General features: G+C 41.3%; 1 protein-coding gene and 1 pseudogene across 1 annotated transcript; one reads left to right on the top strand and one right to left on the bottom strand.

Annotated features, from left to right (window-relative positions):
• Positions 1-21,144: 21,144 nt before the first annotated feature.
• On the bottom strand, positions 21,145-22,179 carry LOC134203229 (zinc finger CCHC-type and RNA-binding motif-containing protein 1-like). The gene is made up of 3 exons (XM_062678111.1): positions 21,914-22,179; positions 21,743-21,854; positions 21,145-21,687 (listed from the first exon to the last, which is right to left on the bottom strand). Exons 1-3 carry the CDS (start codon positions 22,027-22,029, stop codon positions 21,355-21,357), a joined length of 561 nt encoding a protein of 186 aa, XP_062534095.1. The 5' UTR covers positions 22,030-22,179; the 3' UTR covers positions 21,145-21,354.
• A 374-nt stretch (positions 22,180-22,553) lies between these two features.
• On the top strand, positions 22,554-24,049 carry LOC134203231 (general transcription factor 3C polypeptide 3-like; annotated as a pseudogene).
• Positions 24,050-25,084: the final 1,035 nt, after the last annotated feature.

The following is a 25,084-nucleotide window of genomic DNA, read 5'->3' as shown; positions in this document are numbered from 1 at the left end:
GGAGAAGAGCCCGCCCTTTATCCACGAGATGTTAACAATAGGAAGTTGGCGATTCCACTCTTCCTATCCAAATCGCTTCAATCGGGTGCCCTGATGTTTTTTTTTTGTTTGGGATATAATCATATAGTTTCAATGTAATTTGGTAAATATATATAATGGAATTCTCTCACCAAGTTTCAATTCCATGTCCTGGATGAGAAAGGACCTTTCATCAACGCCTGATAGTTTCAGAATTGTGCCTTCAGGGATAGCAAACCAATAGCTCTTCAAGAAATGTTCTGGTTTAGATCGAGGAATGTGCTTCAGAAATAGACATCTTCATTTCTGGAAAGACGAAAAACCGGATGGCAGTATCACATATATCAACAATATATCAACAATATATATTATCGATCGTTGGCCAAAAATGCCATTCAACAGAAATAGTTTTTTGACAGAATGGGCCATTTGGCCGAAAATGTCATTTGGCCCAACGTGTCATACGGCCAAATTTCAATGACTGAACCGCGTACTGAACGGGTAATATGATCAGAAATGGCAATTTGTTTGGCGATACTGACCTTTAGACCAAATAACATTAAACCAGGTACCATTTAGCAAAACTAAACATTTAACGGAAACTATTATCAGGTCAAAACTAGTTTGACCGAAAATGTAGTTTGGCCGAAAGCAATGGACAGCCAAAAGGAAAATTTGGCCGAAAAGTTGTTTCCCCTAAACAGGTCATTTGGCTGAATATGCCATTCGGATCAAAAAGTCGTTTAACCGAATATATGTAGATCATTCGACCAAAAATGCCGTTTGGTAAAAAATGTAATTTGGCAGAAAGAGCCATTCGGCCCAAAAATGTACTTTTTGCAACCTTCTTTGAAAGTGTCGTTCGGCTGAATTGATCATTTTGCTAAAAAGACGTTTATCCAAATAGATTCGGGTAAACGTTCATTTCGGCTTAATAGGATTTGGTTAGATGGCCTTTGGCTTAAAGGCCAGTATTTACTTAAAAAGTAGAGAGGTTACGAAATTTCGTTCAACGGTCGTTTGACAATAGGCTTTTTCAACGTAAATGTCAAGGCCAAACGGATGAATATTTATGATTAAATTACCCGTTCAGTTATTGACATTTGGCCGTATAAGCTGTTGGTCTAAACGATATTTTCGGACAAACGTTCCGTTCTGTCAAACGACCATTTCAGCCAAAAGCATTTTTGGGCCGATGACCTATTCGGCCAAACGGAATTTCCCAAGAATTTCTTATGGGCAATACACTAGTCGTTCGATAACTGCAACATGTTTTCGTTTCGGTTAGCGAATGGCGTTCGATAATTGCGACACATACTAGACGGCAAACAATTGTCAGACGACGTCAGAATAGAAGTGCACCTTATTGTTCAGCGCTACGCAGCTATCATCGACTTTGACATCGTTTTGAAGCTCAGCTGTCCGATAACTGCAAAACTGATGTAACTATCGAAATGCAGCTAAAAGCATTTCAGTAAAGTGACATTCAGTTATCGAACGTCTACTGTACAAAGAATTTCCCGTAGAAATCCAATAATTTCAAACAATTTTTCGTTGAGACATTTTGAACAATTCTCCGCAGAAATTTTAAAAAAGTTTCCGATAAACTTACCGAGAATTACCGGACATTCCAGAGAGTTTTTCTTGAAAACTCCTTAGACTCTTAGAGTCTCCCGCGGAAATACTTAAGAATTTACTGTTTTATCATTGACCATGCCAAACTAGCCTACAATTATCAAGAATTGTTTGTGTAAATTTTGAAGTATACTCAACAGAAACTCAACAGGAACTTTTCATGAATTTCATAAGTTTTTCCTGTAGAAGTAAAGAACTTTTTTGTGAAAACTCTGAAGTGAACAGATTTTGGTCAGTTTTATATACCCCCCTCCCCAACGTGGACGTTCGCAGTATCACCCCTCCTTCCTTAACTTTCCACGTGGTATATGGACAGCCCCTCATAGATTTTTCTGGAGAAGTTCGTTAGATTTTTCATGCGGAATTCAAAAGATTCTTCTTTTAATGCCTTGAAAATATCCCGAAAAAATGCAGAAAAACGTAATGAAAAAATAGCCACGCCGATTCACGCCGCCGCCGGCTAAAATGGCTTTCGGCGTGACGCCGAAAACGCCGCCGCCGTCGACCAAAATTTTTACAAACGCCGCCGCCGACGAATATCGGACCGGCGCACACCTCTAACTCCAGCTTGTCTTGTAAAAGGGACAAATAACCCCTTCATTCCACGCCTCCAGTAGCTGTTCAGTTTCCCAGATTCTGACTATCAATTTGTGCAGGCAAGTGGCTAGCTTTTCCGGGAGCATCTTGATGAGCTCAGCTCCGATACCATCCTTACCAGCTGCTTTATTGGTCTTTAGCCGTTGGATGACATCCTTAACTTCCCTCAAGGTGGGGGCTGGTTGGCTCTCATCGTCCACTGAACTGACGTAGTCATCTCCTCCGCTGCCTTGACTTTCACTGCTTGTACTCTCAGCGCCATTCAAATGTTCCTCGTAGTGCTGTTTCCACCTTTCGATCACCACACGTTCGTCCGTCAAAGTGCTCCCATCCTTATCCCTGCACAATTCGGCTCGCGGAACGAAACCCATGCGGGATGCATTGAGCTTCTGATAGAACTTGCGTGTTTCTTGAGAACGTTACAGCTATTCCATCTCCTCGCACTCCTCTTCTTCCAGGCGGCGTTTCTTCTCCTGAAAAAGGCGGGTCTGCTGTCTCCGTTTCCGTCTAGAACGTTCCATCTTCTGCCGGGTACCTTGTTGCAGCGCGACCGCCCGCGCTGCGTCCTTCTCCTTCAGAATCTGTCTGCACTCTTCGTCGAACCAATCGTTCCGTCGACTTCGTCCCATATACCCGACGTTGTTCTCCGCTGCGTCGTTTATGGCTGCTTTGACTGTATTCCAGCAGTCCTCAAGAGGGGCCCCATCGCGCTCGCTCTCTTCCGGCAACGCTGCCTCGAGATACTGCTCGTATGCAGTGGCGACATCAGGTTGCTTTAGTTTCTGTAGATCGTACCGCGGCGGTCGTCGGTACCGAACATTGTTGATGACGGATAGTTTTGGGCGCAGTTTAACCATCCCCAGATAGTGGTCAGAGTCGATGTTAGCACCACGATGTGTCCTGACGTCGATAATGTCGGAGAAGTGCCGTCCATCAATCAGAACGTGGTCGATTTGTGATTCTGTCTGCAGTGGTGATCTCCAGGTGTACCGATACGGGAGGCTGTGTTGGAAGTAGGTGCTGCGAATGGCCATATTCTTGGAGGCGGCGAAATCAATTAGTCGTAGGCCGTTTTCGTTCGTCAGCCGGTGAGCGCTGAACTTTCCAATAGTCGATCTAAACTCCTCCTCTTGGCCAACCTGAGCGTTCAAATCTCCTATGATGATTTTGATGGACGTTGATTATGCTGAAGTTGAAGAACCGGCCTTTGATCCTCAACCTGCACATTCTTTCATTGATCGGCCACCACCCGATCACGCGCCTTTGCATATCGCCCATCACTATGAAAGCTGTTCCCAGCTCGTGTGTGTTGCCGCAGCTCTGGTAGATGGTATGATTACCTCTAAGCGTTCGCACCATTGATCCCTTCCAACAAACCTCCTGCAGCGCTACGATACCGAATCCACGGTCCTTGAACACATCGGCGAGTATGCGTGTGCTCCCGATGAAGTTGAGAGATTTGCAGTTCCACGAACCGAGTTTCCAATCGCTAGTCCCTTTTCGTCGCAGTGGTCTTCGCCGATGGTTCCGTACTCTCTTGTTGATTGTTCGTTGCTTATGATTTTTTAAAGGCTGGCTTGCAGGGCCTGACACCAAACCCCCTAAACTTCCGGGGGACCATTCCTCCTTATTTCCGGTGGACCATGGTGCACAGTTTCACTTAGAGTCCCTCGCTGGCACTCGGACGATGATCAGCAGCCCCTAACATGGAGAACAGACGCTGTTGTGAGCCGATCCTGACATGGAGAACAGACGCTCAGTAAGATTTGCACTTCCGGAGAGGAGCTAACCCCCCCTACCCTGTCAGCATACGACCATAGCTCCCACCGGGGTTGGTTATCCGATCTTCTCTAAGGTTGCTCGTATCCCGGCCAGCACCACGGGAAGGTAGGGATAGGAGTTGCTGGGTAGGAGGCTAAGCACCGCGAGATGGGGTCTATTTTATTCCTTTAGGTACGCGAAGTACCAATGGTACGCTTTACCCAGCATTTGCCGTGCCATTTATAACACTCTTGAAGATTAAATAATGGTCTTCAAGAGCGTTATAAAACTTAAAATGTTACTTGGGAATAGGACGTGCGTTTATATTTTCGCATACTACAGCGTGCTTGAAATGGCAATAATTTTCCAACTTAAAAGAAAGCTCAAAAGCAGTGAAAGGAACAATTTCCGAATACAGTCGCCACTCCACATCTCGATATTGAAGGGGGACCATCGAGATAACGAGAGATCGGGGAATGGGACGAAAACTGAAATGGGTATTAGATCGTAAACAGATCGTTGCTATGAAAAACGACAAAAAAAACAAATGTCATACCTTGTGTGTGATGTGTTTGTTATTGTCCCAAGGTGGTCTAGTAGCCTAGAATTTTGAATAAATATATCGACATAGGGAAAGAAATCCTGAACAAAATATTTATGAACAGAGCTCATCTAGATAGGAAGGCTATCGAGACGTAGAGAGCAAAAATGTACGTAGATCAGGGTTTGCAGAAATCGCTCTCAATAGATAATGAACAACGATAAAAGTGAGGCAAAAACTGTTCCGAATCATAACAAGCCATGATAAAAAAATTATCAAACTTGTATACAAGTGCGAAAAAACAGAATCGGATAGGCAGCCCCCACAGAAAAATGGTGATTCTTGCTTTGTTTTCGCTCCTTTCGTGTTGGTTACTGCACAGCTGTGTGGAACAAGTTGAAATGCATCATCAAAGCCAGTGCTCCCCGGATTTGGAGCTTTCTAAAAGAAATTTATCATGGGGTATAGCATCCCGAATCAGTTCTCTATCATGACAGCTTGCGATAAAAGTCTCTCGCGGTATGCTACATATCGTATATGTATACAGAGATGATAAGTGAGAGACTTGTTCTTTCTCTTTAGGATTCAATCCCTGATGTAGACTGAAGGGACCAAGCATACCATCGACATATAGGAAGAGATTTCCAGGTAAAGAACATCGAGATGTGGATAACCGAATGTAGTTCAATCGCATAAGATGATGAGAAATTTGGTATTTATTTTAGATAATTTTAGCCAAACGATCGCATCAAATTTGAAGCGCATGCAACCTGGAACGTAAGTGATGTGAATCTATCGACTTTTGATGTGTGGTTTGCCAGATAAGTCGTCACTACATGCTATTCGCAGACCACCAAATTGCCTATCTGAATAAGCGCAACTGTAGACAACTGTCTTGGGGCATCGCAAGGTAAGTTAGTTTCGGCGAGAATGGTCAAAACTAAGGTTTTGGTCAAAGACCAGGTGCGAGATGTACCATTCCAAGTTGTAACTCTTCGTGATGTCCACACGTCTGTAGAGTGGACGTCCAACCCTCCCTAACAAGCTCACCGAGACAAATCACTCAGGGTCGACACCAGTGCTGATAAATTTCCAGCCAGCAGGGTAGCAGATGTCGGTCACCGGTAGGTACCGACGGGATGCCAGCGATGGCAGAAGCTAGCAGTTATCTTGAGATGGTTGTCGGACGGGACTCGGGCTGGACCGGATGTCGGTTACGGACTTGTACCGACGAGACGCCAGTGAAGCCAGAGGCTATCAGCGTTCTTATTCTTAGTGTTAGCCCACGTGCCACTGCAAAAGAGACGCCAGTAATGGCGGCAAGCATGCCAAGTCGTCGCAGATCGTCAGACGGAAGACGGACTTGACTTGATGCTGATTACCGGCTTGTATTGACGAAGCGACAGCGAAGGCGGAAGCATACCGGTTTTTCTTGGAAAATTGGAAGCCTACCACCGGTTCACGCAGAGAAGATCCCAATATTGGTGGAATGCGAACGGTTCCGTCGTGGAGGTCACTCCGAGCGCTTGGCCCCATGTCATGTCCTTTTCTGTTCAACGGAGATCCCCTGAGGGCGATAACTTCGTGTTTCTCAGCCGATCGCAACCTAGGCACAACCTTCTAAGAGCGTGGACTTAAAGATAGATAAGATGAAGATAGCGACTTTCTGCACTTGATTGTCGGCGTTATTGGTGCTTTGCGACACACTTCTGTACACGTTAATGGTCTATTACCGACTTGCTTTTCACCCTCTCATCATTCTTCTTTTTTCGATTTCGGAGTTGGGGTTACCCGAGACAACTTCACTCGGATTTGGGGTTCCACAGTAAGCGTTAGTAATTACACTATTAAAGGAGGAATAGTCATTTTACTAATAACATTGATGCCTATACCCCTTGTTGGCACTGCATGCGAAGTTTCACAACTTTTTGGTAGTTTTTGTAGTTTTTATTCTTGGATAAAAGTACGTTAATTCTCAACGAAGGTATTGTAACCGTTTTTGGTCACAAAGTGCCAAGCCTAGCTTCAGCAGGAAGCTCTACAGCAAGCGTTAAGCGTACTCCAACGCTTCTTTTGATATCCAGACAGAATACATAAACAAAACATCAAGTTTGAGATGGCTTTCTATAATGAGTTGTATGATGTTTCGTTGTATGATGATAGAGAAGCCAGTCATGTGGCTTCTACTGCAAGTCGCCTTTATTGTTGCAGCGGCGGAATTGACATTGTTCACCGGATTGGCGGTTACGGTAAAGTGACTCGTTCGGTAAACCCTTCGCTTACGGCAGTTGCACGAGGTTTGTCCCCTCAGTAAGTGCACTTGGGATCAGGGACAATTTTCAAGTCAAAAGCTTCTCATACCGTATCGAGATTCGATCTCAGCATGGTCTGCAAACCCAAATGGTTGTGCAAACCCAAACGTCAAATCTGTCTCTTATGATATCTTATGATAGAGAAAGGCAGATTTACGAAAAACACGCCGGCCATTTGATCCACTGGTTCAAAATGCCAGCCTAAATTAAATCAGTCTTATGCAATTCTGCTTTTTGTGATTCAGCCTTTCTTGTTTCAGCCATTTGTGTTTTTCCACCTTTTCTATTCCGTCTTATGTGCCCTCCGCCATACATGCTTCTGTCATTTGAAGGACAACCCTCTTGATGGCATGCTCCCAATGGTTCCCGTCGCTTCGTTACAATATGACATTCAACGAAAAGGCAATCGTCCTTGGTACTAAAATCAAGTAACTTAGCGCTTCCGACCGCTGCTCCTCGTGAGTGCATTTGCAGAGCTCCTCGTTCTGAGTCGATACTATTTATATTTTATTATACTAAGTTTGATTGTCTATTGGTTACACATTATCTGAGCTAAGAGTTCAAGTTTTTCCGACATTTTTGATTAAGTAATTCTTCTATGAATACTTGGTTGAGCATCTATTGAGTACCACATCGTTTTTCGTCGAAAACTGCGTCTCTCGAGTCTCGACACGTAAAAATCTTTTTACGCAAATCACAAATTCAATTCCCATTCGTGGTATTGTCTACTATGAAGTTTGTCTCGATCATGCCGATTACGAATATGACTTACCACGCTCCTTTTTTGGTGCCAAAGCGTATACGCCACTGACCCAAAAAATTGCATTTTATCAGACAGATAACACTTCAATTGTTACAGTAACAAAAACCCTTCCCATTTTAATAGGTTAGGTTGACAATAGAGCCCATGTTGACTTTGAAAAGAAGTTGTACCTGGTTGAATTTGTTGGATAATTTCGCTCAATCTGGGAAATGCTTGAACGAGTCATCAATTCCGGTATTTAGCGGTATTGTACCAGGAATACATTTGAACGATCTATTGATCAAGCCCATTTCACTTACTAACCTCTACACTTTACTTACTTACATCCTATGGCAGATGAATATCCAATGAAGTGGAACGTGTATAATCTATCGTATTACCAAATCCAGCGTTTCTTTTTTATAACTCTACATTATCTTCAAAAACCATCATATACTGACTACTTACCATCTTTTGTCACAATATTCTTAATCCATAAAAATGGCCAGAATATTTTAATAAATAACAGAAAAAATATTTCCTCACATGCTTGAACTCTTTGTTCTTCTTTGTTTCAGGTTTGAATCCTGAAATAAAATTTTAATTAGTTGAGAATTTTTCAAGCTCATTTAAAAATCCACCTTCTGTTTTTCATCTAGCCCCAATCGCTTTTTGCACTACTTTCAGAGCAGCGTAAGGTTTTGAATGGAACTAAATCGATTTGATTTAGAACTGATGGATGCATTCCAGGTAAAAATTTGATCGCATCTTGCACTTTTTGTCATTTTTTTCTCTAAAAAGAAAAGCAAAATTTAATTATTTAGTGGGTTTACTAATGCCGTTTCAACAAATCTTACACATGCAGTGTCTTTTTTCAAATATTATCCCATTATGATCGCCAACATAGTTATTAACGGTATGGATTGCCTATAACCTTGTCAAAACTCGTCGACAAATCTAAGTTCTCTGAAAAAGTAAAAAAAAATTATTGTGTTTCATTATTTTTTTAATAAATTGATTTCAACATAAATTCTGGAATTATGACACAATTTAAATGGTTTTTAATTATTTTACAAAATCCTCCTCATTGGCCATCATCCAAATATTGTTTGAGCGCTAGAACAGTCATGCACACATTCGCAATAACTCATACAACACACAACTCACATAAGACTATTTTGACAATGGTAAGACAACATTTATCGTTGAGCAATGCCGTTCTCTCACAATACTTTTCAGCTAAGAAATTACATTTATACTAAAAAAAACAGAAACAAATTGCATTATCTAGAATGACAGAAATGCTTGTAAAGAGAAAAAAAACTGTATACAAAATTTACACCTACAAAAAGAAACAGCGAAACGAAAATCTAAAAAAGGTCAAAAATACTAAATGTTTCCACTCTCTCTTTAAAAATGCAAATGTAAACAAAAGTCCACGTTTGAGCAGTACTCTTCAATAAACTTTAAACAAGAATATATAAGAACAACAAATCATTCTTATGCAGTCAAATGACAAGGTTAGAAGAACAGCAGCGGTCAGTTTTGTGTTCCTACATCTACCAAACCCCGGATAGAATTTTTACGCACACTCGCCTCTCTTACACCCTCTCCTTAATGATAGAATCAACGAACAAAATAAGCTCTCCTTACTCTTCTAATTTATTAAATCACATACTCTTCGTTTCCGTTCCTATACTTAACTCAATATACAAACGACAGAACCTTAACTCGTACACATACACACATACAGACACACGACACTTTAATCAAGTAACAGCGCTACTTAGAAACAAATTGTATGATGAAAAATCTTATATGGAAGAACATATCAGTTTTATACCAACAACAACTACCAGTCTAATGAGAAAATGGAGGCTAGAAAAGACTAAGTATTGAAACGAAACGTCGCAACCGCAATCCCTGTCGAACCAACACATCCCATGAAACAATCAAAACACCATACATTCAATATTTGTTCAATCGTGGTCCGCTTATTGCGGTCGATCAATCCGCCGTCGGTTCGTTTAGACATTTCTTACGTCCCCTTGCTGCATCAAAGCCCGGTGTAGCACCAAAAGCAATTTCTGTCCAAAATCAGTTTTAATAAGTCGAAAGTATATAAAGCAACTGACATGTCATTTTGAGGCCGTAAATACCAATTTAACGACATAGCATTTCCAACAGGTGTCCAGTTATCGGAAAAGGCTTTAAAAAATACTATTTTTGAAAATATGTCGAAAAATTGATCTTCCTTGACAGAAAGATGCTGATGGAAACGTCGGGTATGAGCAGATTTTTGTGTTTTCGTAGAGACGTTTTACAATCGATATCATTCTCGACTGCCTATTTCCCCTAATCAACTCTTTTTAGATAGGTACTATAAATGTTTATAAATCCCTTCTTCACCGCAAACGTCTGCAGTTAGAATGATATAATCAGCGGGATCATCTGCTAATCGTTTAAGGAAAAGTTACCAATACATTGTAGGCAATCTCGCATTCTGTTAATATTCTTTCCAAAATCCTGACTGCAATAGAATCATCAGTAAGACAGAAACATCGAAGTGTCCGATCCCGCCTACCATGATTTGCATGTTTGGTTTTAATTTACTCAAAATGTGCCCCATTTGGAGCAGCAAGAGATTTTGAACCGATAAGAGACACACGTTTATCACACTAGAAAGCTGCTGCATTCGGTGCAGCGGCACAAATACACGAATGGAAGGATTTGACTGAGAACTTAGGAAAACGGAAAGCAAAAGTATAAACAAATGAAAATATATAGATAAGCTTACACTAGTAGCGGAAGAAAATTTAAAAAAAATCAAGTAAACAAAGGAAAATGAAGCTTTAAGTTACGACCCCTCGATACTGTGAATGAACAACACACGATACAGACGCTAATGAGCAAAAAAACATCTTCGGAAGCTACTTTCTCCCCTGTTGGTATGTAAAAAAAAGCTATGCATTTACGAAAACCCCGCAAACATACACCCATACATACAGATCTGAGCGACAGAAACCCCATGATGTATAAAAAACAAAACAGCGCGTTGCAGGAGCTATACTGCATCCACCATGTTATTTAATTTGTTAAGTTGTAGAATTTGTATAAAAATTTAGAGAAACAAGAAAACAAATAAGATGGAAAAACAATAATTACTGATAATTATTACTTAACTAACACTGGAAGCAAAGAAACACAAAATGAAGAACTGTTGAAGACAACAAACTAAAAACGACCCGAAGTGTGGAACACAAATAGTCTCGAAATTTGTTTCCCTGATTGATGTAAACTGGACTCAAACGAACGTAAAAACTCAACATTAAATAAAGAAAAAAAAGAAAAACAGACCGAGACAAAGCCACAAAAAGAACGAACACAAGGACTTTTTTCATGTTAGCTGTATAAGTTGATGTTTTAGTAGTACCAAAGAACGGAATACCAAACTGTTAGGCAACAGAACCGGAAAAAAAAATTTAGACCACAAAGTCAATCACATTTTCACAAACACGAAAAGGTGCAACCGATTAAGTTCCTTGTTTTTTGATATTTCAGTTTTTCTACACAAACACGTCTGAGAAGCTCTTTTCGTTGCTGTACTATATTATGGTAGCGGCTAAGCGAAAGAATAAAACGCAAAAACAAAAAAAAAAAGACAAACCGAGAAAAACACTATTCATTAAGGTGATGAGACAAAAATGTATATTTGAAGAAGAAACAAAAAGAAAACTGCAGTTTTGTTGCTGAAATAAAGATTAAAAATTATATAAAGGTCTGAGGTGTTTTCATTTCTTCGAAATGCTCTATTTTTTTCATTTATGTCTTCAATGTCGTGCTATTGGCATATGGAGCATGAGCATAATGACCGCACAATTCGTAGTTGCTACTCCTTGATTGACTGAACTTGCGAAATTGTACAGAGAACACAATGAATGGGGCTTGGGATTAGCTACCCATTCTCAATGTACACGTTTCGGGAGCTCGAATATTTAAAGTCAATAAGGCATTTACTTCTAATGTTTTGTTTTGGTATGATTCTGCGTGAACATTCCGTTAGGTCCGAACACCAAATAGTGTTTGTAAAGTTTTAATTTTCATTCGTGTTTTCTTCAGCATTTCGTGCTTAGAATGCAATGGTATGAATAATCTAACGACACGTTTTAAGAATCATATGACAAACTTTGTTCTAAAACACTGGTAGACGAAAAGTACAGGCAGAATTGATGATGGGACCCATCGGAATGTTCAGCGCGAAATTGCCAATCAAACGGGCTCCCACTAATTGTCAAAGTAGATAAACACGAGAAAAGCAGCTGTTTCAATCTGTCTCATAAAATACCTTATAACGGCGCCGGCCAGATTAGGGGCCCTCCCCTGCGGTAAGACGCGCGGCTACAAAGCAAGACCATGCTGAGGGTGGCTGGGTTCGATTCCCGGTGCCGGTCTAGACAATTTTCGGATTGGAAATTGTCCCGACTTCCCTGGGCATAAAAGTATCATCGTGTTAGCCTCATGATATACGAATGCAAAAATGGTAACCTGGCTTAGAAACCTCGCAGTTAATAACTGTGGAAGTGCTTAATGAACACTAAGCTGCGAGGCGGCTCTGTCCCAGTGTGGGGATGTAATGCCAATAAGAAGAAGAAGAACGGCGCCGGCCACGTCCTTACGGTCATATAGGAATGGAAGGATTGTTAGTCCGACTCTCGTTGCTACTAGAGACCGAGTATACCTCTGCATCTCCACGATTGTCTTGGGATAGGATATCGTTTTAGTTGCAAAGGATAATTTATCTGGATTCACTTTGGTAAGCAATGCGATCTATGGGATGGGAAATAACACTAATACGCTGTTTCGCGACGAGTTAAAGTTTAAACATGCACGCCCGGTGGCATATGATAACTGAGGAGATTCGCGTTTTGGACGAACGAACGGCTCTGTACACACTTGTTCGATGGCTACAGCAAACTATTGAAGATCGCGCTTGTTTCGACCGGAGCAAAGCGCAATACATGCGCATGAGCCACCGAACACAAGATAGATATTTTATATCTTTCCCGACGACTAAAACACGCACTGCACTTACTTGTTCGATGGCTACTGCAAACTATTCAAACTACTGAATATCGTGCGTCTACTGGAGAACCACGATTGGACAAGAGACAAACTTTCACTTTCTGATTTATTTACTCACCCGTGCAAAGCAGAACAAATTTACGACGACCGGCCGATCCGCTTACTAAAGAAACACGACCGGACAAGAAAAAAACAATCGCGGTCAGCGATTATTAACGAGCTCGGTGGTCTAGTGACTACCGCTTCTTCCTTATACAAGCAGGAGATCATGGGTTTAATTCCAGGCTCGTTCCAGTAAAAATAAGTGCCATGGACTACATCACTTGAGCAAAAAAAGTTCATCCAAAATGAGCAACAAAACATCACGGATATGATCAAAACATAAAGAAAGATGCTCTTCTTTGTGGAAAAATGAGGAGCGGCACTCATTGAGAGAAACCTCTTTGAGGAGCATTATTTTTGTTGTTCTTTCCAACTGAACGTACAGAGAAATGAAAGCACACTTCTGTCATACCATCGCTACCCGCACAACAACCTCACACATACAAATGAACACCATTCTATCTTCACATTAATTATTTACTGCTTCAAAGCAACAGGCAGCTTGATGTAGGCAATTCTACATTTATCTGGTTAGCAATTACAATTTGCAAAGATATTATTGACGAAATTATCTTATACTAGGCGAACCTGTCCGATCTCGCTCCGGTTTTATTTTTAATCTGTCAATCATTTAGTTGATTGAAGCGTCGCACACTAGATCGATTTTAGTTCGAGCTTGATGGCTTTCTTCAGAACTCATAAAACCGTTGCATTTAGACAACTTCTCAACTTTCCCCGGCAAATCGATCAACTAAATATTAGTATGTACAAACACAGCTGATCCCAAGACAAATCAATTAGTGAGAAAATCTTGCAAATCGGTCCATCCGTTCGTGAGTTATATTGCCTCAAAAGCAATGTAAACTCATTTTCATATATTGACTAGTCGACCCGGCAGACGTTGTCCTGCATAGTAGGCGAAAATGCGCGTTCTGAGCTGCCCATGCGAAGTTTCCATACGATTCTTAATTTTAGTTTTTCACGATTTACTCAACCCCACTAATGTTTTTCGCATGAGGAAATATCATATAAACCCTTCGGAAACTACAATGAACGTTTCTGCTGAAGGAATGAAGAAAATCTATCCTGCCGTTTTCGAGTTATGCGGATACGAACACAGACCATTTCATTTTTATTATATAGAAGATGATGATGATGATGATGATGATGATGATGATGATGATGATGATGATTGAGGAAGATGGAAAGGGAAGGGCCAGGGAGCGATCTAATGAAACTAATTGTTTTATTTATATAGGCTTTATGCGGCTTTATTATGGATATATGTAATTTAATCATTTTTAAACTGTTGACACCTTTACACATTCATGTTATGTAAATCTTATCTCCAGACTTCTCGAAACAAGGAAAAGTTTTTCCTGGAAAACTATAATGATGCAGTTAGCAAATGTGTGTTCAAAGCAAGGGGAGCGGAACAAGTTTTTCGAAGCTGAAAAAGACTGCATATCCCACTAAAAGACGGCATATGATGTGTGGATTTTGTCGTCTTTTACTGCATTTTTTTGGCATAGGAAAACATGTCGTTCCCCTTGGGTTAGATTTTCTTTTACCTAAATTCTTTCCTCTCAATCGCGAGATAAACACTTTTAGACTCCCTGGTTCGTGGTAATAGGTGGGTAATTGAAACTTTTGTTCCGCAATTTTTAAGACCAAGTGGCCACCGGCAAAGGGGAACAATACTTTTTTCAGATACATTCAACACCACAGAGTATTTCTTCATCTTCAAAACGGGATCAACTGCGATGAACTTTGGGTGCCGGAACTAAGCTCAATTTTCCTGAAAATACATATGCAGTTCCGTTACTCAATATTGAACACACACGATTGATAAATACTTACAACATGAATTAATTGTAACTAAAAATTGTTTTCAAAGATGCAATTTAATAATGAATTGGAAAAACCGCCCAACACCATACATAAACAAAATATTATTTTTTGATTGACTTTCGTGTCTGTTTTACTATAAATTATAGAAATCATAACTATGAACAATCATGGTTGCAACCATGCGCATAGTAACATTGGCTATATTATACACAGTAAATTCAACCGTGGGTTATAGTAACAGTTTGACAGCTCACACATAGTAATATCGACTAGGTATCTGTATAATTCATTACGTTTATCAGTTAACCACACTATTCTAAGGCATAGTAATGCTAAACAGGTATCTGTTGTCGCATTTACTACAGAATTTTTATCAGTGTAGTGACATAAAGGCAACAAGACCTTCTTCAAAATATTGTGTAAACGCGTTGAAACGCGTGAGACCCAAAATCCGCATAAAAAGGAAGCCTCATATTAAACCGCATGAAAAGCGACTCTAGTGTATACCGTTTTGACCGATTAATACAAGATTTGTTCGACTGCTTCAATTTTGAATGAAAATTATTAAGCTCTTTCAAGGGAATGTCTTCAACGTGTAAAAATTAAATGGAACAGTCCTAAACACGCATTATGACAGTGATTGAATTGTTCTCTAAACAAATACGATAAATACAATAACCTACTGGCTACCGTTAGATTAGCCAATTAATTATCATAAATTTATTCGCCACCACCAATTCCGTCCTCCGGAAAGAGTCTCAAAGATACTCAATGAGCAACTTTTTCCTCACCTCATTGAGTCAAACCATTTAGTTATCATTGAGAAATGAATATATTTCGGAGCTACCCGAAAAAGAGAGAAGCGCAAAAGTACAAAAGAGAAGTGCAAAGATTCGTGTGTCGAGAGTGTCGCGACCGTCCTCTGACATCTCCATGCTCTGCATATCCGTGCTCGGTCCGGCTTACTGCAGTGAGGAAACTCTTAGAAACTCACTGCAGTAGCGCTCGAGCATTTTTTTTCTTCTCCTGATTCGCTCTGAAGAGCATTCCATCCCTGGCTGGGTTACAATCTAATGCAGGGATGCCAGATATACAGACATGTCTGTATTTATACAGACTTTTGGTCTTGCATACAGACATCACGCAGATTACAGACATTATACAGACTTTTGATTGATGTTACAGACTTTTACAGACATTTGTTATTTTTATAGGAAAACCGAAGCAAAAAATATCATAAAAACCTGAGAATCTTAGATGATGATTTCAGTATAAATTAAAACCTAATGTTGCTTCTGAAAACATTACGTAGAGAATCCTGAGAGAACAACACCAAAGAAAATCGAATCAATTTTTCTGAGGACCCCGGAATTTTTCGTTCGGTATTCTTTAAGTAAGCCTGGAATATACCTAAATATATATTCTTTGGAATAATTGTACAAACTTCATAAAGATTTTATAAGTAATTCGAAGGTGAACTTGGACACTTGAATGGAAGAACTTGATTTTACAAGCATCCGCTGACAAAATGCTCCACAGAGTTGCTAACGTCACAGACATTGCAGATAGTACAGAAAGGGCTCCTGCCGAAATTATGCAAGGGCCGCCTGTGTCCGATTCGGAGCCGGGAGATGATCTGCTGTTCTTTAAAATAGGGAACCTATGTCCACGCCGATGTGGTCCCTTTAATTTTCCGGAGGTAAACGGATGTAGTTGTCCAGTTTTTCCCAGTTTTCTCAAATGATTTTCTTCATGCAGGTTTTGACATCACCAAACGGGACGGATGTCGTGAAATGTTGGCCCTGATGTCCGACTTCGGCAAGGAGATCCGCCTTGTTGTTGCCAGGCACTCCGCAGTGCTCCAGGATCCAAGGGAAGGTCGTGTTCGAGAACATGTTCGCTAAGATGCTTTGGATTCTATTGTGCTTAGGCTTATCACTCTGGAATGTGGAGATGGCGCTGGCAGAGTCTAAAAGTACGAGGATGGGTTCCCTGGACGGGTAGATGACGGCACCGTGGCTGCTTCAGCCGAAAAAATGCAGCTCATATCTGGGAGGCTGTCCGAGATAGTGAAACCGGTCCCAGTAACCCCAATGCCGACTCCACCCATCCGTAAACCTGTGTTCATAGTTATGGAAATATCTGTGGCTCAACCACCGCTCTTCTAAGAGCCACGGAATTGTCACCCCTGCGGAAATTGCAAACTATTTATATTCGCCGCAGGTCGTAGTGTGTCGATTCCGGCCCCCTTCAGCTAGGAGAGGGACCTTGTATTCTCCAGCAGTGGCTGCGGCGAACGAGCCGGCTAGCGGCAAATGGCCGCCAGCGTATGGTGGCAGAAAGGCAGAATGCCAGCCTCGGCACAGGCAGACTCGGCTGGTGCTGCGAGTAGCAATTCTGAGGCGGCTCGAACGTAGGAATTAAAGGACCTCCTGTTGTTGGTTCGATGAGGATGAGACAAGGTCCGAACCACGCTGTCTCTGGTTCGACAATTTACTTAGAGTTCGCGGAAGTTCGAAAGGAAAGAGAGTCTCCGATCAATGGAGACTCCGAGAACTTCCACAATAATTTTGTTGGAGATGGGTTAGTCACCCAACCAGCGTAATGAGGACGTGTCCTCGAACGCACTTCCTGGTTGCAGAGTATACCAAGTTGCGGACAAAAGCTAGGAGGTTGCTGGAACATTCCCATTCTTGCCACTGTTAGAAATCCTGACGAAGGCCTTGGAAATGTTCTAGATCCGCGTGCTTGCCGTCGTTGTGCAGTACATCTTCCAGATATGCGAAGTATGTGCCCGTGCTTGTTAGCGAAAGCAGAACCTATTATCGACTTCTAATTTACAGCTGCTGATTTACAAATCTTTCCACGGCTTTGAAGACACCTTTTGTCAGAAAAATTGGCCGGTACATTGTGACACCTCGAAAGGAAATGTTGTTTTTGTGGATGGGTACAACGAGGGTTTTCCGCCATTCATCCGGAAAGATTCGATCAGACCATGCTTGGTTGATCAACCCCAGAAACAGATTTTGGCGGAGTTGGGAAAGTTTTTGATGATAAAATAACCAACCATATCGAGACCTGATGATTTTCCATTACTCATTGAGAGAGTGAAGGCAGCTCTGAAGCAAAAAACGCAGAATTGAAATTGGCGTTTTGTGAATCCGTGGGGACTTGAAAAATGGAGAGTGGCCGCTGAATCTCAGCTGGATAATCGCTAACGGAAACTAAATGAATTACAATTATTTTTATTATACATTATTAATTATTTCATGCAACGAAATCTTATTTCGAATTTCAGATTATTGAAGCCTTGATATTCGATGATATCAAAAACTCGATCAAAAATGTATGGTTTTGAGTAGAGGCCTTGATAAGAGAAACGCGGATAGGTATGTGCCGCCAATCGAACCGTCAAAAAACAGCAGCCAATCAGGCAAGAGACCTGTCAAGCAGTCAAAACTTCGGCTCAAACACTGAAAACGGCTAAATTCAATTTAAAAACATTTACGAATGAATAAATTTTGAATGTAATTTCAATAATAGGGTTTCTCACCCCATTCCCGGCCTAACATGCGCACGACTGCATTATTTAATTGATATTTATGGCTAGGGGCAACTTTTCTGAATTTTGTGGGCCGTGTAATATTGCGATGGGGTTCACCTCTGCTTCAAAAATAGTTATTCTTGCTAAACACCGCTTGAAAAGCTTTTATTTGATTTAAATTAACATGGTGCAGCACTCATTTCAGTCATAGGCGATTGCTTATCCGGCATACCCCAAATCTCCTCGGCATACGCAATATTTTACTCAATCTCTCAACATCTTACTCTCATTCTCTCTCTCGGGACGGTAGAAAATGCGACGTAAACAAAAATATGCACGTTCCACGACAACAAGATGCCAGATGGTATTATTCATAATCATTTTTATTTGGTTGAGAAGATATATTTACTCATCCAAATTTCTTCCAAACACTTAAAAACAATATCTTTTTCACCTTTTGAAATCGAGAGAATTATAAATAACATGATAGCGTCAACGTATTAGACAGTTTTCCTATTAACGATGAAGGATTATCTTCATACTAAAATAAGACTTATGGCCTTTTGGCAGCACTGTACAGCTAGAAGTTCTTGGGCCGAGGTGATTTTTTGTTCGGTTTGAGGATACATTTTGAAATGTATTCCAATATGTTTATATAAAATCTAGTGATACGAACAATTACAAAAGATTGAGGTGCGTGAGTTTAGCATTATTGTGTGGTGATAAAAAGCCTGAAGCAATGGTTGTATCGAGCACTGTGACGATTTTCAGGTAGGTGTTTATTTGATGATACCGTTTTGTAAAAGTGGAAAGAATCACTCCGGCTCAGTGGTGTTGCAACGAAGAGCAAAAATTTGAAATCTACATTTTTATTTTCTATAATTGGATCGATTAGGAGTGAAATAAATGGTTGAAAAATATTGAGTATTGTGTGAGATAAATAGGAGACTTTTTTAAAATGATCAATCATAAACCTACGGCTACTAAACAGTATAAATCATTAGCTTTCTGTGCAGTGAGCCGGGAATGGGGTCCATAGGCCCAAGTAGTGATTTACCCTATATGCAAATCAGTGATAGATTATGAAACGCAATTGCTTTGTTTATAAGCTATTTTATAGAAAGCTCAAATGACAGGAGACCTAACACTAATATTTACATTTTACAAGGAACATTTGCGAAAATGGAATGAAATGATGATGATGATGACGAAATGATGATGGTTTGCATGCAAATTTACCAAAACAAAGACCGAGCCGTTCACTCAAAATTTCGATCAGCTGATCGGATCTGTCTCATAAAATGGCTTATTGGATTCTATTGTCATGTGATGTGAACATATTAAATAGCGGTATGTGAAATTTTACTTGGAAAAACCATTTCTTCCTTTCCATGTGTTGTTCTTTAATGAAGAAGATTGACTGCAGTGTTGGCAGAGTTACATTTTCTATCCGCGTTTCTCTTATCAAGGCCTCTAGTTTTGAGTAATTTTCTATTTCCAGTATAACTCTGCAGCACCATACAGACAAATACAGACATTTTACTGAGATTAACACAGACATTTAAAAATTGTATCTGGCATCCCTGATCTAATGCTTGTATGCACAGTGTTGGGAAATGTACAGTAAAACACTGTGATTATGCGAATGTTTACATTTTATCCGGTCAAATTTCATGCACCGCACAAACCGAAACAGTTTTCCAAAAAAAATGTAGGCCTCATTGTGACATTTTTTTGCCGATAAGGCAAACTGTTTGTTTACTGCTGCGTGAGAGTCGAGCCGTCGGTGCGGTCAGCATTTGCATGAGATTTCTTGTTTCGGTTCGTGCGCAGCTCAAACAGAACAAAATCGGGTTTAATTGCCTGTGGCGCAAAGCAAAAGAATGCTAGCCGTTGGTACTAATTAATTAGTTCTAGTCTCTAAAATGAACAAGGAGTAATGAAATAATCATTTACTACCAAAAACGGTCATACATCTTGAAATGAGCGTACAGAAACGTTAATTGTGGGGAGAGAAAATAATAAAATCATGTGCTGACTGTCGTCTGCTTGGTCGTGGCTGCTGCTGCGGCTGCCGTGGTTTTGTTTTTATTTTACTGCGTGGCAGAATGAATGATAAACAGAAATGTCAACCGTTCCCATCCCTGCTGTATGCACTTTTCGTTTCCGCCCCTACGTATGGTATGGCCCTCAGAGATGCATTCTGAACGCGAGAACGCGTGTTCGTGTTCAAAACGTTCACGTTGGCTCTTATTCTGTTCAGGATGCATCTCTGGTGGCCCTACTCAATTTCAGTAGCAACGGATCTGCCCGCGACCTCCTCAAGGCCATCGAAGGTACGCGTGCGTTTTCCAGAATGAAGCAAACAGGGTGGCAGATTCATCACAGAACGATGTCATATGTCTATTAATGTTGTTGAGGTGAGCACGCTGAGAACAGAGCTGCGGTAGCTCCCTGTCCACACCTTTGAAATTGTTGACATTGTGACAGAGCAAGGCGATGTTTGCTACTGCGCCCAACAAACCGTTTAAATACAGCTATGAAGGCATCGATCGCTGACCCGTTCGAGATGCACCATGGTGGCCATGTAGACCGAGACGAGGACGTATGCTCGAATCTGTGCATACTGAGGACTTGAGACAAACCGGCAGGAATAGGGGCACTCGGTTTAAAATGCGCCAGTCAGCTAATACGAGCCATTGGAATTTCTGGGTTATTATTATTTAATACTAGCAGACCCGACGTATTTCATTTCGCCTAAAATTTATTTATTCTCTGATTAATTCTTGAGTTATGAAGAAATTGATGTTTCATTTGTATGGGAGCCCCCCTTTATAAAGTGTGGAGGGGTCTCGAACCATCTTAAGAACCTTCCTCGGCCCTAAAAACCTTTGCATACAATTTTTTACGCAGATTTGTTTAGTAGTTTCGGAGTCTATAAGCTTCAGACAGACAGACATTCATTTTTATGTATATAGATATATAGATTTCTTCATACTAAGTGCCGGAGTGGCCTGTACAGTACAAAAAAGTCTTCTCCATTCAGCTCTGCCTCATATGCTGTCATCAATGATTGTAGAAACAATAAAATGGCTATATCATCACAGTTTAATTTAGTAAAACTTAATCATCATCTACTTCTTCATCGTCGCTGAAGTACGCACTCTTCCTATACTTGACTCGCTTCGCCGCTGCAACTGATGGCGAACTTTCTCCTGATTCGTTTCCAGCGATCATCATCGTCACTGTCCCAACCGAAATCGACCGTAGAATCTGCCCTTTCGTCGGAAAATCTTTTTCCGACCGAATTTTTATTTCGACCCTTAGTTGCTTTCGGTGGCGATTTATCGCCGAGTACATTCCGAGGACAATTGTAACTCAAATGGCCTTGCTCGCCGCACTCGTAGCAGCGGCTTTTGTCCGGGTATTCACGCCGTTTCGAAAACCCCTCCGCCTTGCCGTTGTCTTTGGCAATACTGGCCTTCAACGTACGACCGAACATCTACAAAATACATATGTTGATGTTTGGGAAATAAGAAAAATCTTCAAAATCCTACCTCAGTATTATTGAGTGAAGTGCAGCACACATCTGCCTCCTTGGCGTTGGAAAAAAGAACAAAAGCGACACCCTTGCTCCGCCGGGTTTGCTTGTCACGAAGGATAGTAACTCTTCAGAGAGGAAACTCATTATATCCTGATATGTACTCTACAATCCCAATCTAACTCACCTAACGACTTGTCCGTATTTTTCGAATATCTTCCGAACATCAATGTTGGTCAAATCGAACGGAAGATTTGATGTGTAGACTGTGTTCCTGGTGGAAGCTTGTGAAGGTTGACTCATTTTGCAATCAGATTCAAAATGCCGTTAATAGTATGTCTATGCCACGTGCATACATCATCGATTTTTTCTTAGTTGATGAAATGATATTTAAAATCAGGTTCAATTTATACCGCCACTGGTGAGTTAACACTCCGTCATACTGTTTACAAACACAATGTTCGAATTTCGAACATGCATCATTACCGTCAGCAAAGACGACAATGGGCCAGAAAATCTCAATCCTTCATTAATCGAAATTAGTTTTTTTTTTGATAAATATCTTGGCTGTGCATATACACAGCACATGTTTCGAAATGGACAAATTGATATGAAATTTGTGAAAAAGAATACACGTGTCTTGGAGGCACTCGAACCAGGAACTAATAACCGGGATCCGACACTCGGAATTTTTCGGTGTTGCGCTTAATTCTAAATCGGTGTGTAGGAGTCCTAGGTATACAATTGAAAAGACACTAAAGACGCTGTCAGTTATCAGTTTTCCCCATATGTTTTTCTCACCGTGCATTATTTACTGACAGCATTGATGTTTTTGTTTTTCGCTTGTCATTCTCGTTTCTCATAATAATAAATATCATCTGCTGCCGATCAGTCCGAGGCGGAAAGTGTCGTTGAGGAACTGGACGAGTTACAGCTGGACCCGCAGGAACTAGCCCAATTCGTCGAAGCCAATGAAATTCCACTGCCGGGTGAACCGAGTACATATAAAATATGGCTGCCACTCCCCGAAGATCACGCAGGCCCACGGTCGCGTCGACGTCGTTGTAGGGATTGAGACGGAGGAGACGGCCCGAACACGACAGTCGTCAGCCCTCCCGGAGTCGGAAACGGACGATGAAAACCCACAGCGGAACGAAATATTGATCAATAAATTTGTCGCCGGTGAGATCAGCTATACGGAATATCAAGCCCGTATGCAGCAGGGCGGAGAAATGGACTTGGAAGAAGAAAAATGGGCGACACGGCGAAAGTTGGCCAAGAAGTCTTCCTGATTCGAAAAAGATTTTAAAGCGGATTGATGCGTTGAGGGGAAATTTGCAAGGTAAAGGTTGACGGCAAAACTCCGATGAAACGATAACGAAGGTTTTTGCCACCGGCTTTGCAAGGATCGAGCCATTTTTTGCTACTCCCGTGGACACGCCGAGGTGGCTAAAAAAGTTATGTTTTTAGATTGTGCGACAAATGCCGTTAGTGCACGAGCCGTTCGTCACGTTAGCTTAAATATATGAAACGAAAGATCCGAAAAATTTCCTACAGTTTTCGCTAATCGCGGCCATTGCAACCTTCAACATCCAACTGTGGGTTCGCATTACGGAGATATCCGAGAATCTAGGTAACCTTAGCCGGGCGTTGATGTGCTACGCCCGGACCATCAAATAGGATCCGAAAAATTTTGATCTACGAATGAAACGTGTTCAGTTGTTGGAAAAGAAGGGTGAAGAGAAGCAATCTTTCAAATGCCTTTTGCTATGCTGCCGTCCATTTCGAAGGAGCGAAGGGGAGAGTTTTTGGTGGAAACGGCCTAGAGGCTGGCCAAAAAGTTTCACGAAGAGTAGCTATGGACGCCATGGATCGCGCTTATGGAACATTAGACGTTCTAATGGCGCACACCAACGTAGAGGTTCATGAGATGGTCAACGAGGTAGAAGAGAATGATTCCAATGCCAACAAAGCGATTTATTCTGTGATTATTCCGAATAACATGGTACTGGACTTCCGTACACAATTGACCGTGGTTCTGGTTCACCTGAATTGCGAACATCTGTACGATATGATTGTGGAGAACATTTTTATTAACATCAATGTGGAAGAGGCTGGGGATTGTTATCTGGATGTTGCGGAATCGATGATGAAAGATCTGCGCGTTGAAGCTTCTAATTCGGTTGATTTAAAGTAAACGTTTTTCGCTGGCAGCCATTTGCGTTATGCTGATTGTTTGCATGCGCTCGGGAACTATGACAGCACTATGACAGTAATCAAGGCTAGCTCCCACTCCCACACTAGAACGTCCGCCAACTTGTAGGCGGCAATGTACTTGGGCAGCCGGGTCAAAGTTTTTTTTAAGCGATAGTTCCTGCTGTTCTGCAGGAAAAGCTGGGAAAATTAATTTACACAATGAAGTTGAAGAGCAGCCTGAGATGTGAAAGTGGATCAAATTGAGATAAAAAAAAAGATTCCACGTTCGATGAATAAGTCTGATTAAACACATCCGGACTTCAAGACACCGTATGGATTCCTGTTTACTTGTGGTACGTAAAATAGATTTGAAGAAAGGCAGTGCTGCAGTTGCGAACGTATACCTAACTAATCACCAAAAGTTGATTATAGCCGTTGCTGCTGGTTGAGATTGAAGGGTTCTCATAGCAGTATTCAGCGACGAAGACTGCCAGTCCCATAAGTACAGCGCACTACAATCTGGTGTAGATGTAACTTTGCTGACCGCTCACAAATCAACTATTTTGACAGCCTTACCAACTGGGAGTGCTAATTCAGAGCGATTTCCCAGGTGGAGGAGAAATATGTTTCCGATTTGACAGTTGAAGTACGTCGAAAAGACCATATTGGCCACACTAATAGAACATGACCTACTGATACGGCTCCGACCTGTCGTGTTCGGCATGGTGTTCTAGTGAGTTTCTCTTGAGGCAGCCTAGTCGTCCAAAATATCGAGCGGGTCTCTTGTTCTGCGGCGTTCTGGGAGGAGAAGCGTCTGTTGAAGCAGATACTTTACTAGTTGGAGGCTGTGGCGCAGCTGATACTTTTTACGCCGAAGATGTCTTTTCTCGCTAGGGATGTCCGCTTTGCCGCCCTGGAAGGTGATGCCTTTTGAGCGATGTATACTTTTCTGGCAGGTGGTGGAGACCAGGGACTGTATGTCTGCTCCAGCTGTGCGTAGAACGCTTTTTTCTCATCGTCGGGTCTCCCTTCGTGTGTGCAGTGCACGTTGATGATGCTATACTGCCGTGAATCGCATATCTGTCCCATCTTTGCTGGGTTTCCTATTCATATGGGACAAATATGCGATTCACGGCAGTATAGTTGAAACGGCCTTTAATCC

The sequence above is a fragment of the Armigeres subalbatus genome, unplaced genomic scaffold, assembly GCF_024139115.2.
Source record: "Armigeres subalbatus isolate Guangzhou_Male unplaced genomic scaffold, GZ_Asu_2 Contig1706, whole genome shotgun sequence".
Taxonomy (NCBI): domain Eukaryota; kingdom Metazoa; phylum Arthropoda; class Insecta; order Diptera; family Culicidae; genus Armigeres; species Armigeres subalbatus.
The sequence above is the reverse complement of the archived record's forward strand: the minus strand, read 5'-3'. Positions and strand labels throughout refer to the sequence as shown.